The sequence below is a fragment of the Myotis lucifugus genome, unplaced genomic scaffold (assembly GCF_000147115.1).
Source record: "Myotis lucifugus unplaced genomic scaffold, Myoluc2.0 scaffold_20, whole genome shotgun sequence".
In the NCBI taxonomy this organism is placed as follows: Eukaryota; Metazoa; Chordata; class Mammalia; order Chiroptera; family Vespertilionidae; genus Myotis; species Myotis lucifugus.
The window spans coordinates 3,329,623-3,341,991 of NW_005871068.1; the positions used below are offsets into that span (position 1 = coordinate 3,329,623).

The 12,369-nt window shown below is 48.8% G+C and overlaps 1 protein-coding gene across 3 annotated transcripts in view; it reads left to right on the forward strand.

Annotated features, from left to right (window-relative positions):
- The window catches only part of POLA1 (DNA polymerase alpha 1, catalytic subunit), a 311,022-nt gene extending 306,143 nt beyond the window's left edge, over window positions 1-4,879 (forward strand). For all 3 annotated transcript variants that reach the window (XM_006085647.3, XM_023751338.1, XM_023751339.1), the window contains one exon: window positions 3,777-4,879. In XM_006085647.3, the coding sequence (XP_006085709.1) occupies window positions 3,777-3,922 (146 nt within the window). In that variant the 3' untranslated portion in view covers window positions 3,923-4,879. The remainder of the gene's footprint in view (window positions 1-3,776) is intronic.
- The last annotated feature ends 7,490 nt before the right edge of the window (window positions 4,880-12,369 follow it).

A 12,369-nucleotide genomic window follows, 5' to 3' on the forward strand; every position in this document is an offset into this window, starting at 1 on the left:
TGCCTGTGTGCCTAAGCCTGCCTTAATTAAAGTAAAATAACCAGTATGCGATGTTAAAATGTCTTTGCCTTCTAATTTCTAGTTCAGTGTGTTTCTTTAAGTCGAGAAAGGGATTTAGAAGGAGTAAAACTGAAAAGAGATTTTGGTCTTACTGACACAGACAAAATATCTGAACTAGAAATGGTTTCCTGAGATGGGAGAATACTCCCTTGATCCAAGTAGTTCTGACATTTTATTTGATCAGTTGACTTTGAAATAAAATCTTGAAGAGTCCAACCCACAGATGATGGCCTAGTAGTTATTTCATATAGAAAATACTATAACGTGCCCTGACCGGTTTGGCTCAGTGGATAGCGCGTCAGACTGCGGACTAGAGGGTCCCAGGTTCGAGTCCAGTCAAGGGCATGTACCTGGGTTGCGGGCACATCCCCAGTGGGGGGTGTGCAGGAGGCAGCTGATCGATGTTTCTCTCCCATCGATGTTTCTAACTCTCTATCCCTCTCCCTTCCTCTCTGTAAAAAATCAATAAAATATATTTTTTAAAAAGAAAATACTATAACGTGCATGTTTTCAGGTTTTAGATTCTAATCAGTAGAAAACTTTTAAAATTAGTTCATTTTCTGATAAAACATTGGGTGAATAATTAATATTTAGGCTAACTTGTTTTTCATTGTTTCCATGGAGGGTGGGGACAGGATATTTTTTGGTAATTAGTATACAACCCTAAGGAATCCACATGTAGGATGGAGCAGAGTCAATAATCTATAAATACATGTTCCTCAAATGTGACTCCCGGACATGTAGATTCCCATTGCTCATGTATTAAGATGAGTGACTTTCGGTGCTACTGCAGCCCATTACAGTATATTTTGCTGATGCACTTGTATGTAGGAAGAGCATTTCCTTCCCTAGCTCTACCAAGTTTGGGTTTTTGTGCTGGTTGAGACAGTGACAGCCATGGCCAGTGGCATCTCCAAGGACCAGGCTGGGGTGGCTGCAGATCTTCTTGGCCTCTTGGGATTTTTTAACAGTTGTCCTCAGGCATCTGACCTGCACTGCCGATGGCTGTGGCCTCTTTACAACTCCCCACACCAGAGCAGGGAGAAGGAATAGGGTTTGACTGGCCACATTAACTGGTTTCCACCATTTAACACCAGTATTTTCCCGTGATTTTTAAAATAGCTGCTGGAGCCCTAACTGGTTTGGCTCAGTGGATAGAGCGTTGGCCTGTGGAATCAAGGGTCCCAGGTTCGATTCCAGTCAAGGGCATGTACCTTGGTTGCAGGCACATCCCCAGTAAGGAGTGTGCAGGAGGCAGCTGATCGATGTTTCTCTCTCATTGATGTTTCTAACTCTCTATCCCTCTCCCTTTCTCTCTGTAAAAAAAGCAATAAAATATATTAAAAAGAAATAGTTGCTGGAGCACCAAAGGAAACAGGGTGATGGTTTCAAGGTGAAGCCTGACATGGGTGGCCTATGGGCCTAAAGCGGGGGAGAGAAAACCATGAAGGGGTGAGCCCTTTCCCCCTCGGCTCCCAGCCCCCGGGCCTGCAACAACAAATACAATTGTTTCCTAGATCTTCCCTACGTTATTGATTCAGTTCTCATTGGGGAAGCAAGTGAGAGCTTTTATCTGCATCGCAAACTGGCATGGAATGGTGCCTTGGCCATATTGATGGCTGTGGCATACACTGGTGATCGCAGTTGTTTTTTGCGAAGAAGAGCACCAAGTGACGCTGGTTGTCATTCTAACTCTGCTGCGTGGCAGCGTAAATAGTCCCCTTTCTAACCAACCTGGTGGGAAAAGTCAATATCCCATCAGCAGAGGAGGTAAACACATCAGGAGCCGTGCCCTCTCTCTTCCTGCCCTGCTCCACATCACCGCAGCTCTTTCACTGTGCTGTCCCCGCGGCACATGCGCTGTGTCAGTCACAGGAAGAGGTGCCTGCCCAGGCTCTGGCCTGCAGAGCAGCTGCCCCGGCTGGGGCCTTTGTTGCCTCTTCCCAGACTCCCGATAATTAGAACTTTCAAAGTGTCTTTCTACGGTTAAAGATGAGCCCCTTCTCTTTCTCTTCTTGCCGTTTTGTGTGTTTTTTTCCCACCGCCTTGGGACATTTCAATCCCTTCTGCTAAACTTGTTGTTGTTGTTGTTTGAAATGCAGTTGATGTGATTTAGCAAAGGTTGTGGAGAACAAATGTGAATGTGTAGCTAAGGAACAACAATCTTGAGAACGAGTTTTCATTTTCCGGGTCTTTTGTGGACACCAGTGTTGCCCTGCTGTTCAGTGGGGTTTGTCTTTCTGTGATTGCCATGCTTTCCTTCCCGATGCTTTCCTACTCCCAGCGCTGGGCACCGTGGCCCCGGCTGGCCTCTGAGGGCTGCCCAGCTCTCTGGGAGCTCTGGCTACCTGGGTTGCATGTCTCCATCCGGATTAGCAGCTGTGTGACCTTAGGCAAGTGACTTGACCTCCCAGTTTCCTCAGCCAGAAAAGGGGGATTTTTTAAAGGGGCCTCTCCAAACACCTCACAGGTTCCCAGATAGCTTTGAACAAAACTTATGTCATTTGAACTACCCTGGGCAGGGTTGGCTGCCCCAGGATCACCTTTATCCCCGAAAGATCAGAGCTGGGTGTCACAGCCCTGTTGCTTGTTGAAAAGAACCAGTGGGGAAGCTCTGAGGAGGGAAAGAGAGGTTCTTCCTTCTGCCTGGTCGTGCCCTTCTCCAAACAGGGAGGCCAGGGGTGTGTGGGGAGAAGGAGTAGAGAGCAGAGGAGGGGCGGCTGCGGATCCGAAGTTTACAGGCACACACTGTGGACAGAGAGGAAAGCAATCTTGCCAATGGACAGGTGCTCTCCAGCAGCCTGCCTGCTTCTCATCTCTGTCTGCAGAGGAGGGACTGGGAGAAGCCAACTAGGCCCAGCTGATGCGGGGAGTTGGCACTGGGAGACCCAGGCTTCCTTGGAGACAAAGTGTTTCCTGCCGCGTCCATACTTTGCATGCAATTGTATGCATATGCTCAACAGCACCGCGAAAGTGGCATCTGCAAGTGGCGTTCACCTTGCCTGCTGCACATGGGCACGCACCTGCATTCCCATCAGTGCAGGGTGGCTGTGTCCCCCCCGTGTGCTGCGTCAGCGGGGTGCTGAGCAGTGGTGTGCAGGGAAAGGCAGAATGGCTTCCACAGAGGAATCACGGGGGCTTGGCACCCCCTGCCTGGGACTGGGCCAGGGGTAGACCAGCCACAGGACCAAGAAGATATCTGAGCCATCGAGCTGCAAATACAATCTGCACCCCCTTCTCTAGTGCATGAGGATTACTGAGTGGTCTTTAAAGAAGCTCCCTCTGGCCCTAGCTGGTTTGGCTCAGTGGATAAAGCGTCGGCCTGCGGACTGAAGTGTCCTGGGTTCAATTCTGGTCAAGGGCACATGCGCGGGTTGCAGGCTCGATCCCCAGTGTGGGGGCATGCAGGAGGCAGCCGATCAATGATTCTCTCTCATCATTGGTGTTTCTATCTCTCTCTCCCTCTCCCTTCCTCTCTGAAATCAATAAAAATATTTTTTTTTAAAAAAAGCTCCCTCTGGATATAAAGTAAGCACAGGGAGAAGAGTCAGTAGATGGGTACTAGACCTATGGGGGGGGGTCACTTCAGAAGGTACACAAATGTCTAATTGCTGTGTTATACACCTGAAACTAATATAATATTGTAGGTAAACTCTAATGGAAAAATAAAAGCTCTCTCTGAGACTTGTAATCCTTTTATTTTTATTTCTTTTCAGAGAAAATGAAGAAGCAGTATATTACCAACGAAGTTCGTAAGGACTACAGAAATCTCAAGAACATAACAGAGCAGTTCTTGTCCCAAAGTGGCTACACCGAAGTGAACCTCAGCAAGCTCTTTGTGGACTGTGCTGTGAGGTCCTGAGGGCACCCCAGAAGTGGCCATGGCGGGGGTGGTTGAATGAAGAACCAAAGCCACTTCCTGGCACCTCCATCACCTCCCTGGGGTCCTAACCACTTCTCTCCTTCACTTTTCCATGTGGACTGCATCTCATGTTCACGTGCATGTGGCTCAGGAAGGGGGTCATTAAAGAAACTGAAAGAATACTTCATCTACCAAGCATCAGGGAAAATGCAAACAGCCTTCCTCTTGCAAAAAATGTACCACATACTATTGAAGAGCTAGCTGCTTTGGATTCAGATTCAGGACTGGATTTTGAGGGAAGGGGTCAGTGAGAGAAGAGAAATTAATTGAGAGTGACCCCAAGCTGTGCCCCCAGGGCTTCAGCAGAGGTGCCCCCAGAAAGAGAGCTTTAGGGAGGCTGGTAGGAGCACTAACATTTTGCCTTTTCACATGCCAATTAAACCCAGGCTCAACCCAAGCGCTTCCCAGCCGCTGGCTGCAGGAGTGGCTGTCCTTTTCAGCCTTGTCTTTTATATACTAGTCGAAGGGGGGCGATTGAGAAGCCCTGCACTCACTAAATAGATTAAACAGAGCTTACTTGTTTATTGAACTGCTCCAAAGTCCAACACACACACACACACATGCACACTGGGCAGGTGTTTTACGCTCACATTCCTGCTTTCCGTCTTAAGTAGAAAATGCAAGTAAAGGTTTATGCAGTGGGAAAGCACATTTAAAATACTTTGGTATCCCATAACATTTCATTAAAAATGTGTCGAGTTTGGGGCGAGGATCCTGGTGTGATATTCAGAGGGTTGGGTAATTGCCTCTGGTGCTATTTTTCTCATTTGTTCTTTACCAGAAGCTAAACGTACTTCGATATAGTAGTCTTTCCTTACATTATTGATAAGTTTATACTAACAAAATATATTTCCCCTGTACAACTGTGCTTTATTTTTAAAACTATTTTCCTATGTGGTTGTTTGGTGTGTTTTTTTTTTTTTAATAAATACGTTGTGCTTTATTTTTTCACTTAAGAATAAAGTTTTCTAAGGGAAACCAGTTGCAGTGAATCCTTATCAGGAACAAAACGTTGACTAGAGGGGACAGCAAGGAATAAGGGGTCCCCTTCCCAAACCTCAGCCTGGTTAGCATCAGCTCAGAGAAGCTCCACGTGATGTATGTCCTTAAGTCCTGAGTGGCGTTCGGGAGAATTTCTCTGGACTTCAGGTCCTTTAAGAGATGAAGTATGGTTTCTCATGCCCTTTGCTGACTTGGACAGTCAAAGAGAGCTAAGCTAAGAGCCCAGTGGTGTCTCTCATGGGAGAGCCAAGGTGATAGCTCCTGGGAAAAGGCTACCCCACAACAGGAAGGTCATCCAACATGGACCCTAGTGAAGGAATACTTGTTAAAGCAATGGAGATGGCACCGCCTTCTATCTCCCTTTACCTTCTCTTTACTCTCCCTCACCCTCTCCTTTCTCCACTGTCTCTTACACTCAGCTTCTAAGTAGAAGAAACACTTGGGGTTTCGGTCCCTGTCAGTTCATTCATTAATACCTTGGTACTTCCGGCTCTGCAACCTGTCAAAAGTTGGAGCACCCAAGTTGCTTCGGGAAAATAAGGGATTGGTGTGGTTTTCATCACTATTATCTAAGGTTAGAAATGGTTATCAAATGTGTGCTTCCCGAGCCCATGTCCCCACTTCACTTTCTGAAGAGAAGACATGTTTTCCTTGATTTATTGGACCTGGGGTTATGGTAAATACAGATAGTTACCTTGAACTTGGTCATCAATCTCCAGGAGACTCCAGTAACTTCGCACTGGTCTGTTTCTTGTCTCTGCATTTAGATTGGAATCACTGTGAGGGCAGGAACCGTTTCTGTAGAGAATCCAGACGTTTCTGAGAACAGTCTTTGAAAAGAGCTAATGCCGTTGTTGATGTTTCCTATTCTGATCTGCAACTCCAGATTAGTTAAGAGGCTTTCCTGGGAGGCACCTAAGTGTTCCAGAATTTTATAAAGTTGGGACTGCAACTTGGAAGTATCCCAGTGGATCTGCCTTGGAAGATTGGAACATGGCTTATGAACTTTTTTCTGAGAAAAGTTTCTGCTCCTTGGTTTGTGTCAAGCTGATAGCTCAGTGGGTAGGACTGTGCAGAAATGCTGCCCACTTCTTTGTAAGGAGGAGCCGCCCAAATGTCTGCACAGGCTCCCTGGCATGGGGTTGAACTCAAGTGCTAAAAGTGAAGGGATGCAGCCCTCGCTGGCTTGGCTCAGTGGATAGTGTTGGCCTGTGGACTGAAGGGTCCCAGGTTTGATTCCGGTCAAGGGCACATGCCTGGGTTGCAGGCTCGACCCCCATTGGGGGGTGTGCAGGAAGCAGCCGATCAATGATTCTCATCATTGATGTTTCTATCTCTCTCTCCCTCTCCCTTCCTCTCTGAAATCAATAAAAATATATTTTTTTTAAAAAGTGAAGGAATGCAACAGGCCAGGCCAGGTTCGCACTAGACAGAGGCAGGGACTGTCCATATGGGGCAGCAGCTGTTCAGTGATGCTGGGCGGGACCGAGCCCAGGGTGGCCACATCCAGTTTTCAAGAGAAGCTAAGAATCCTGATATTCCATAAAGTCTCTCGATTTCTAAACCTTGGCAACTGACTTTTAAAAAATATTTTTTTTATTGATTTCAGAGAGGAAGGGGGAGAGAGAGAGAGAAACATTGATGAGAGAGAAGCATCATTGATCAGCTGTCTCCTGCACACCCCCTACTGGGGATGGAGCCTGCAACCCGGGTGTGTGCCCTGACCAGGAATCGAACCTCAATCTCTTGGTTCCTGGGTCAATGCTCAACCACTGAGCTACACGGGTGGGACTGATTTTTTTTAAATAAAATAAAAAATGCTGTGGGCCAGACTAAACCTCTGGGCTAAATTTTATCCTGGCCCCTTGGGAAACATACTCTGAAAGAACCCCGCTCTTCTCGGAGCCCCACGCCTCTGAAAAGGGCACCTTCCCCATTGAATTTAGGAAGCAGGGTCGGCCTGCAAGAGGGTACACATTTATCTCGGACAGGGCATGCTCACCCTCAACTCTCCTTCATATAAAGGGCGACGGGAGGGCAGATGTTGAACATCCTACGAAGGGCAAGCCCCGTAAGAGTTTAATTTGTCCAGGAAACTAAAGTCCAGAGTGCAGTTGGGGAGAGAATGTTCAAAGGGGATGAAGTCCCTGCCCTTCACCACCACCCCGTTGTCCGGCCTCACTTCTTACCTCCACACCCCGGGGCTTCTCAAACATCATCTCATGCAGCTTTGGCAGGAGATGCCAATACAAGGGAACTCCCAAACCAGATTTCCGTCTTCTGTCAGGGTTTGACAAAAAACACACCAAGCCCAAACCCTCTTGTCAGAATCCCCGACCCCTCAATTCAATGCTCTTATCCTCAACTTCAAGCGGCCTTGCCTTCCCCTCTTTCTCTCCTCACCTAAATATTTCTTAATTGAACGGTTTGCTGTGGAGCTTCCTTATAGCAGTTTAATAGATTAACTCATCTGAGCCAGCCTCAAATTTCAGATTAAAATTCCTTCATCCCGAAGGCAGCATTATCAGGTTGTTGGAGGCTGTTTTCAAACCTTGGTTTTGAATAGCAGCGGCTCTGCATTAATTTAACCACTAAGCTAATAAGTAGGTTTCGTTTTGTTATGCTAAGCTTTATTGCTTTTCTTTTGATCAGAATGGTGTTGTTGAGCAAAGCAGCAGACAAGGCATTCTTTGATGAGGGAATTAGCTCTCCATTCTTCCTCTATTATTCATAGCACAGTGGAATATGTAAGTACCTGAGGGTGTCAAAGGAGCGCAGGTTCTATTGCAAAGTGCTCGCCTTGTTTCTCTCAATAGCTGACTATGAGATGATAAACCGCTTAATACACTGTGCTAATTGGATGAGAGCAAAAAGAGATGGGAATTAAGGCGAGGCAAAAGGAGAAAGTGCAACCAGCCTTCAATTCACTCTTTCACCACTTTACCAGCTCCAAAGGAGGCACAAGCTTTCTATAAGCAGACTAGAGGTTTTGTGCAGAGATAAAATGAACGTGTTAGTGGATTCAAGTAATACACTAATTATTGCACAGTATAAATACCACTACTGGTTTTATAACAGGGAGGTAAACTTCTTTTGAGAGGGTTATAGGATTGCTTGGCAGTGGTGTAGAACCTAATAAGGGCCCAGAGTAATAACCCCCTGGATTAACAAAATTGCTGCTTGTTAGAAGTATGATTCAGGCTTTCCCGAAGATTTCCGGAGAATGAATAAAAATGACTGAATGACATTTCTTAATGTATAACTGGCAATCGCTCCCTTTTCTTTAAAGGAAAAAATGTATACTTCAAACTGGACCGTTAATAAAGTCCAGGGACAACACGACTTTTTCCTTTGAAAAACGCTTTTTCCCATCAGGTAGTAGGTTTTCTTGCCCCCGCCTCCCAGGCAGGCTGCCACCGTAAGTTAAATGTGCAGTTGCTCCGGTGAACTCGTGTTCCAAAATACAATTTTAGCCCCCATTTAAGACCCCCTTCATTCAGACACTCACTTTTGTGTATACACATACACACATGTTCATGTAGAGTTTTTCCTCCAAATGCAAGTTGAACGAACCCATGTATCATTTTCTTTTCTCTAACATCAGCCCCCTTTTCCATTCTGGTAAGATCACACTCAAGACGATACAAAAAAGAGAACTCCAGATGCCTTGTCTCTTGGTATTATGAAGAAAAAACAATAATAAATGCTTGCCCTACTGGGAGGGGGGGGTTTAAGGGGGAAAAAGGGAAATTGGCCGGGCCAATACTGGTGACTTTTAGCTTAAGTCCCCCAGTCGTCACAGACCTTCTCTTCAATAGTCACTCTCCCCTAATTCATCTGCCTTCCATCTTCCTCACTATAAGCCTAAGCTGTTTACCGCAACTACGGTCCACAGTTCAGGCCATGGGTAGTTGGTGACGGAAGAACACTTAGGGGCACCTTCTGACAATGTTAGGCCAACTGCCTCCTCTCCTTTTCCTGCGGGTCCTCATCCAGATGTGGTCTGAAAATGTAGCAAATTAACTCACCCCTTCCCCTCATTCCCACAGAGGCCCAGACCAGGCTCCCAACCACCCCTCACCCCAAGATGCTGTGGAGGTGGCCCTGGGAAAGCCGGTGGTGGGGCATTCTGCCCTGGATGTGACAGGGGACAGCCATGCCCCTGTCATGGGGCTCTCCCCAATTTGCCTGGGCTCCGGCTCCGCATCCCTCCTCCATGGTGCAAGGGGGGGAGGGGGGGCCGTCAGCCGCTCCCAGCATTGTGACTGCGTTCCCAGATATTGGGGCCAAATTGGGTTGCCATTCATTAATAATGCTCACAATAAGATTAAATCATTCTGGAAAATCTCATAAAATCCCCCTAAGTACGCTCCAGTGGCTCTTTCCAATCCCCATCATTCAGCACTTGGGGAGGTTTGGAAGGAGAAGAAAATTGGTTTCTTTGCTTTTAATGCTGCTTTGAAAAGATACTCAGAGTTTGTCATGCGTGACATGTCACATGTTTAATGTGGACTTGCTGGAAGTCAGGGGGTCTTTAGCGTGTGATATTTATGGGGAATATTAAGTGCAGAATGAGGTCCCTCCAGCTGGGGAAAGTTGAAAGAATAGGAGGCCTAGAACTGGGCTTGTTTGCGGCATCAGAATGGCATAGGATTAAGAGTTTGTAAAACAAGGCGAGGGGTTCTCATTGGCCAGTAATAAACGTAATCCTTGGAGGTAATTTCACGCAATTTGCTTCTGCTCCATGGAAGGGTCAAATGAGAAAAAATGACTTAAAAAAGAGTTCATTAACAGGAAGAATGGTACTGTTTCTCGTACACCATCCAACTGGCAGCCTGGAGAGGGGAAAAGCCCTACCTAAACAAAAAGCCAAAATCGACGGAAAATTGATAGTGACCACAAAAAGAGAGAGAGAGAGAGAGAGAGAGAGAGAGAGAGAGAGAGAGAGAGAGAGACCTTTCCCTCACGTTCCTCCTGCACTCCCCCTCTCCACTCCAAACTCCTGAGCAACTCTGCCCACCCCAGGAAAGCGGCCTTCACCCCAGAGTCTGGAGGTTTGACACACTCAGATACCGGGGGTCCTCCTACAAAGTTCCCGCCGGGCCTGCTACACCCCAGAGAGAAGTGTGCGGCGGGAACTGCTGAGAGAAGGTAGTGAGAGAAGGTAGTGGGCCGCGTGCGCCCCAAGCCTCAGGCCAGGCCCCAGCTTGTGAGCGAGTCTAAGGCCGGGGCAGGGTGGCGATGACCCGCCCCAAGGCCCGGGAGCCTCGAGGGCGCGCTCCCCAGGGTTTCCAGCGGGCGGGGGCTCCGGACATCGGGGGCGGGGGTGTGGGGGGGGGCAGATGAGGACTCCCGGGCCTGAGCCTACCAGCTGCCTAGCGGGCGGCCCTCCCGGAGCCGCCGCTGACCTCGGCCCGACCCCGCACCTGCCCCTAGGCCTTGCACACTGGCGCCCCAGGCCGAGGGGACCCGCCCCCTCCTCCAGATCGCCGCTGGGAGCGCACGCCGAGCCCGATCGCTAGGGCTGGAGGCGCGCCCGCGCCTCCCACGGCGACCGAGGGCCCGGGGCCTGGCGGGGCCAGCGGGTTCCGGCTCCGCGAGGCGCGGTAGTCACACACCCGCTGCCTGCCCCCCTCCCGCCCCCCGCCTGCCCCTCTCCCCAAAGGTCTGGCGCGCTAATTACTGCAAATTGAAACTAATTAGGCTTCTCTTCCCTTTCCCATCACCCTGGGAGCGTTGGTGAGACCCGGCCCCTGCGGGCGGTCTAAGGCCCAGCGGTCACCCTGAGAGCGCAGGTAGGGCCTGGGGCGGGGGCCGGGGAGGGGGAGGCTTCCGTTCGGGCTCAGGGGAGGGGTGCGCCGAGGGGGCCACAGACCGAAAATCGGTTGGGGGTCTCCTCTCGAAACTTGAGTTGTTTAGATTTTTTTAAATGTATACATTTTTCAGTGCCTGGATAAGTGATGACATTTGTCGAGTTAAGATCTGTCACTTGGATATCTCTCGCTGCCTTTCCCGTCACCATCCCCACGGTCTAGGGCTCTTGGGGTTCTCTCTCTCTCTCTCTCTCTCTCTCTCTCTCTCTCTCTCCTCTCTCTCTCTCCCCTTCCTTCCCCCTCTCCATCCCTTCTCACTGAGCCTGTACTGTGTACCTAGGAGCCCGCCCCTTGGAAGCCAGCGCCTCGGTTTCTAGCCATTACCTGTCATCTGGGACTGAGCACTTTCCACGAAGAGCTCCCTTCGACTTGCCAGCCAAGGCTCCCGCTCACTTCCACTTTGTCTCCACCATCAACGACACCTACCTTGCACCCACCCACCCTGGAGCCTACCCCACCTCCGTGGCCCACGACCCGAGGGAGCAGAGAAGCCCCTGGAAAGCGCCACCGCGGCGTCCCCGGCCTCTGCAGGAAGCTCGGGTGCCTGTGAGGATCAGATTCAAACCAGGGACCGGTGCCAGGAAAACGGGAGTGCAGATAAATCCCGGGGATGCTGGGGCGCCCAGCCCTGGCCTCCGGGGTCCCCCTTCTCCTGTCCCCTCAGTGCCTGCACAGAGCATTCACACTTCCTTTTGTTAAACATATAATTTTTTTTTATTTTGAGCGTGACACTTCTCCACTAGATAGCAAGGAAAAGTGATAACAATTACACATTACACAAAAGTACTGTACCATTGCCTTTATCTTGAAGGTTTCGGAAGCCTCTACCGTTAATAAGTTAAATAAAGGGCTTGATTGAGTACATAAATATTTGTCTAGGAACCCTACCGTATCTACAACACAGTAAGAATCTACAGGAGGACAAACTTTTACCATACCACGCTGAGTGCAATTGCGTTATAACATTTCAAATATACAAAGCTCTGTTCTTTTTTTTAATAACAATGGTATGTACAGAATCAATAATCACAGTTGGTGACTTCAACAGTCCATATTCTAGCAGAGTATTTCCCTTTGGTTTGATAGAAAAACCTTGGTTGGTGTATGATAAAGAAGAGAACAAGAACAAGACGCCCCTTTCCATTAAGTGCACTGTTAGCTATCTTACAGATTCGCATTCGCTTCCCAGGCCCTGGCTTCATGCCGGGGGCCCACGCTGGGGAGATCAACGTAGAGCGCCAAAATGCTATTTAAAAAAGAAAAAAAAAAGCTAAGTGGGATGTCGGGAGGAAGAGAGGTTGGGCTTTTTAAAATTTTCACTTCGATACCAGGCGTCTTGGGGAGAAAACCTCCCCATCTTTTCAGTAAAGTAAGAATGGGAGAGTGTGGACGTCCGAGTTGGAGCAAGGTTGGCAGGAGTAGGGACGGGGCGCGTGGGGGGGGGGGACGGCAGAGACAGGGGAGGAGTGGACAGCCAGCCCAGGAGGTGCCACGTCCGGTAGCGCCGAGGGC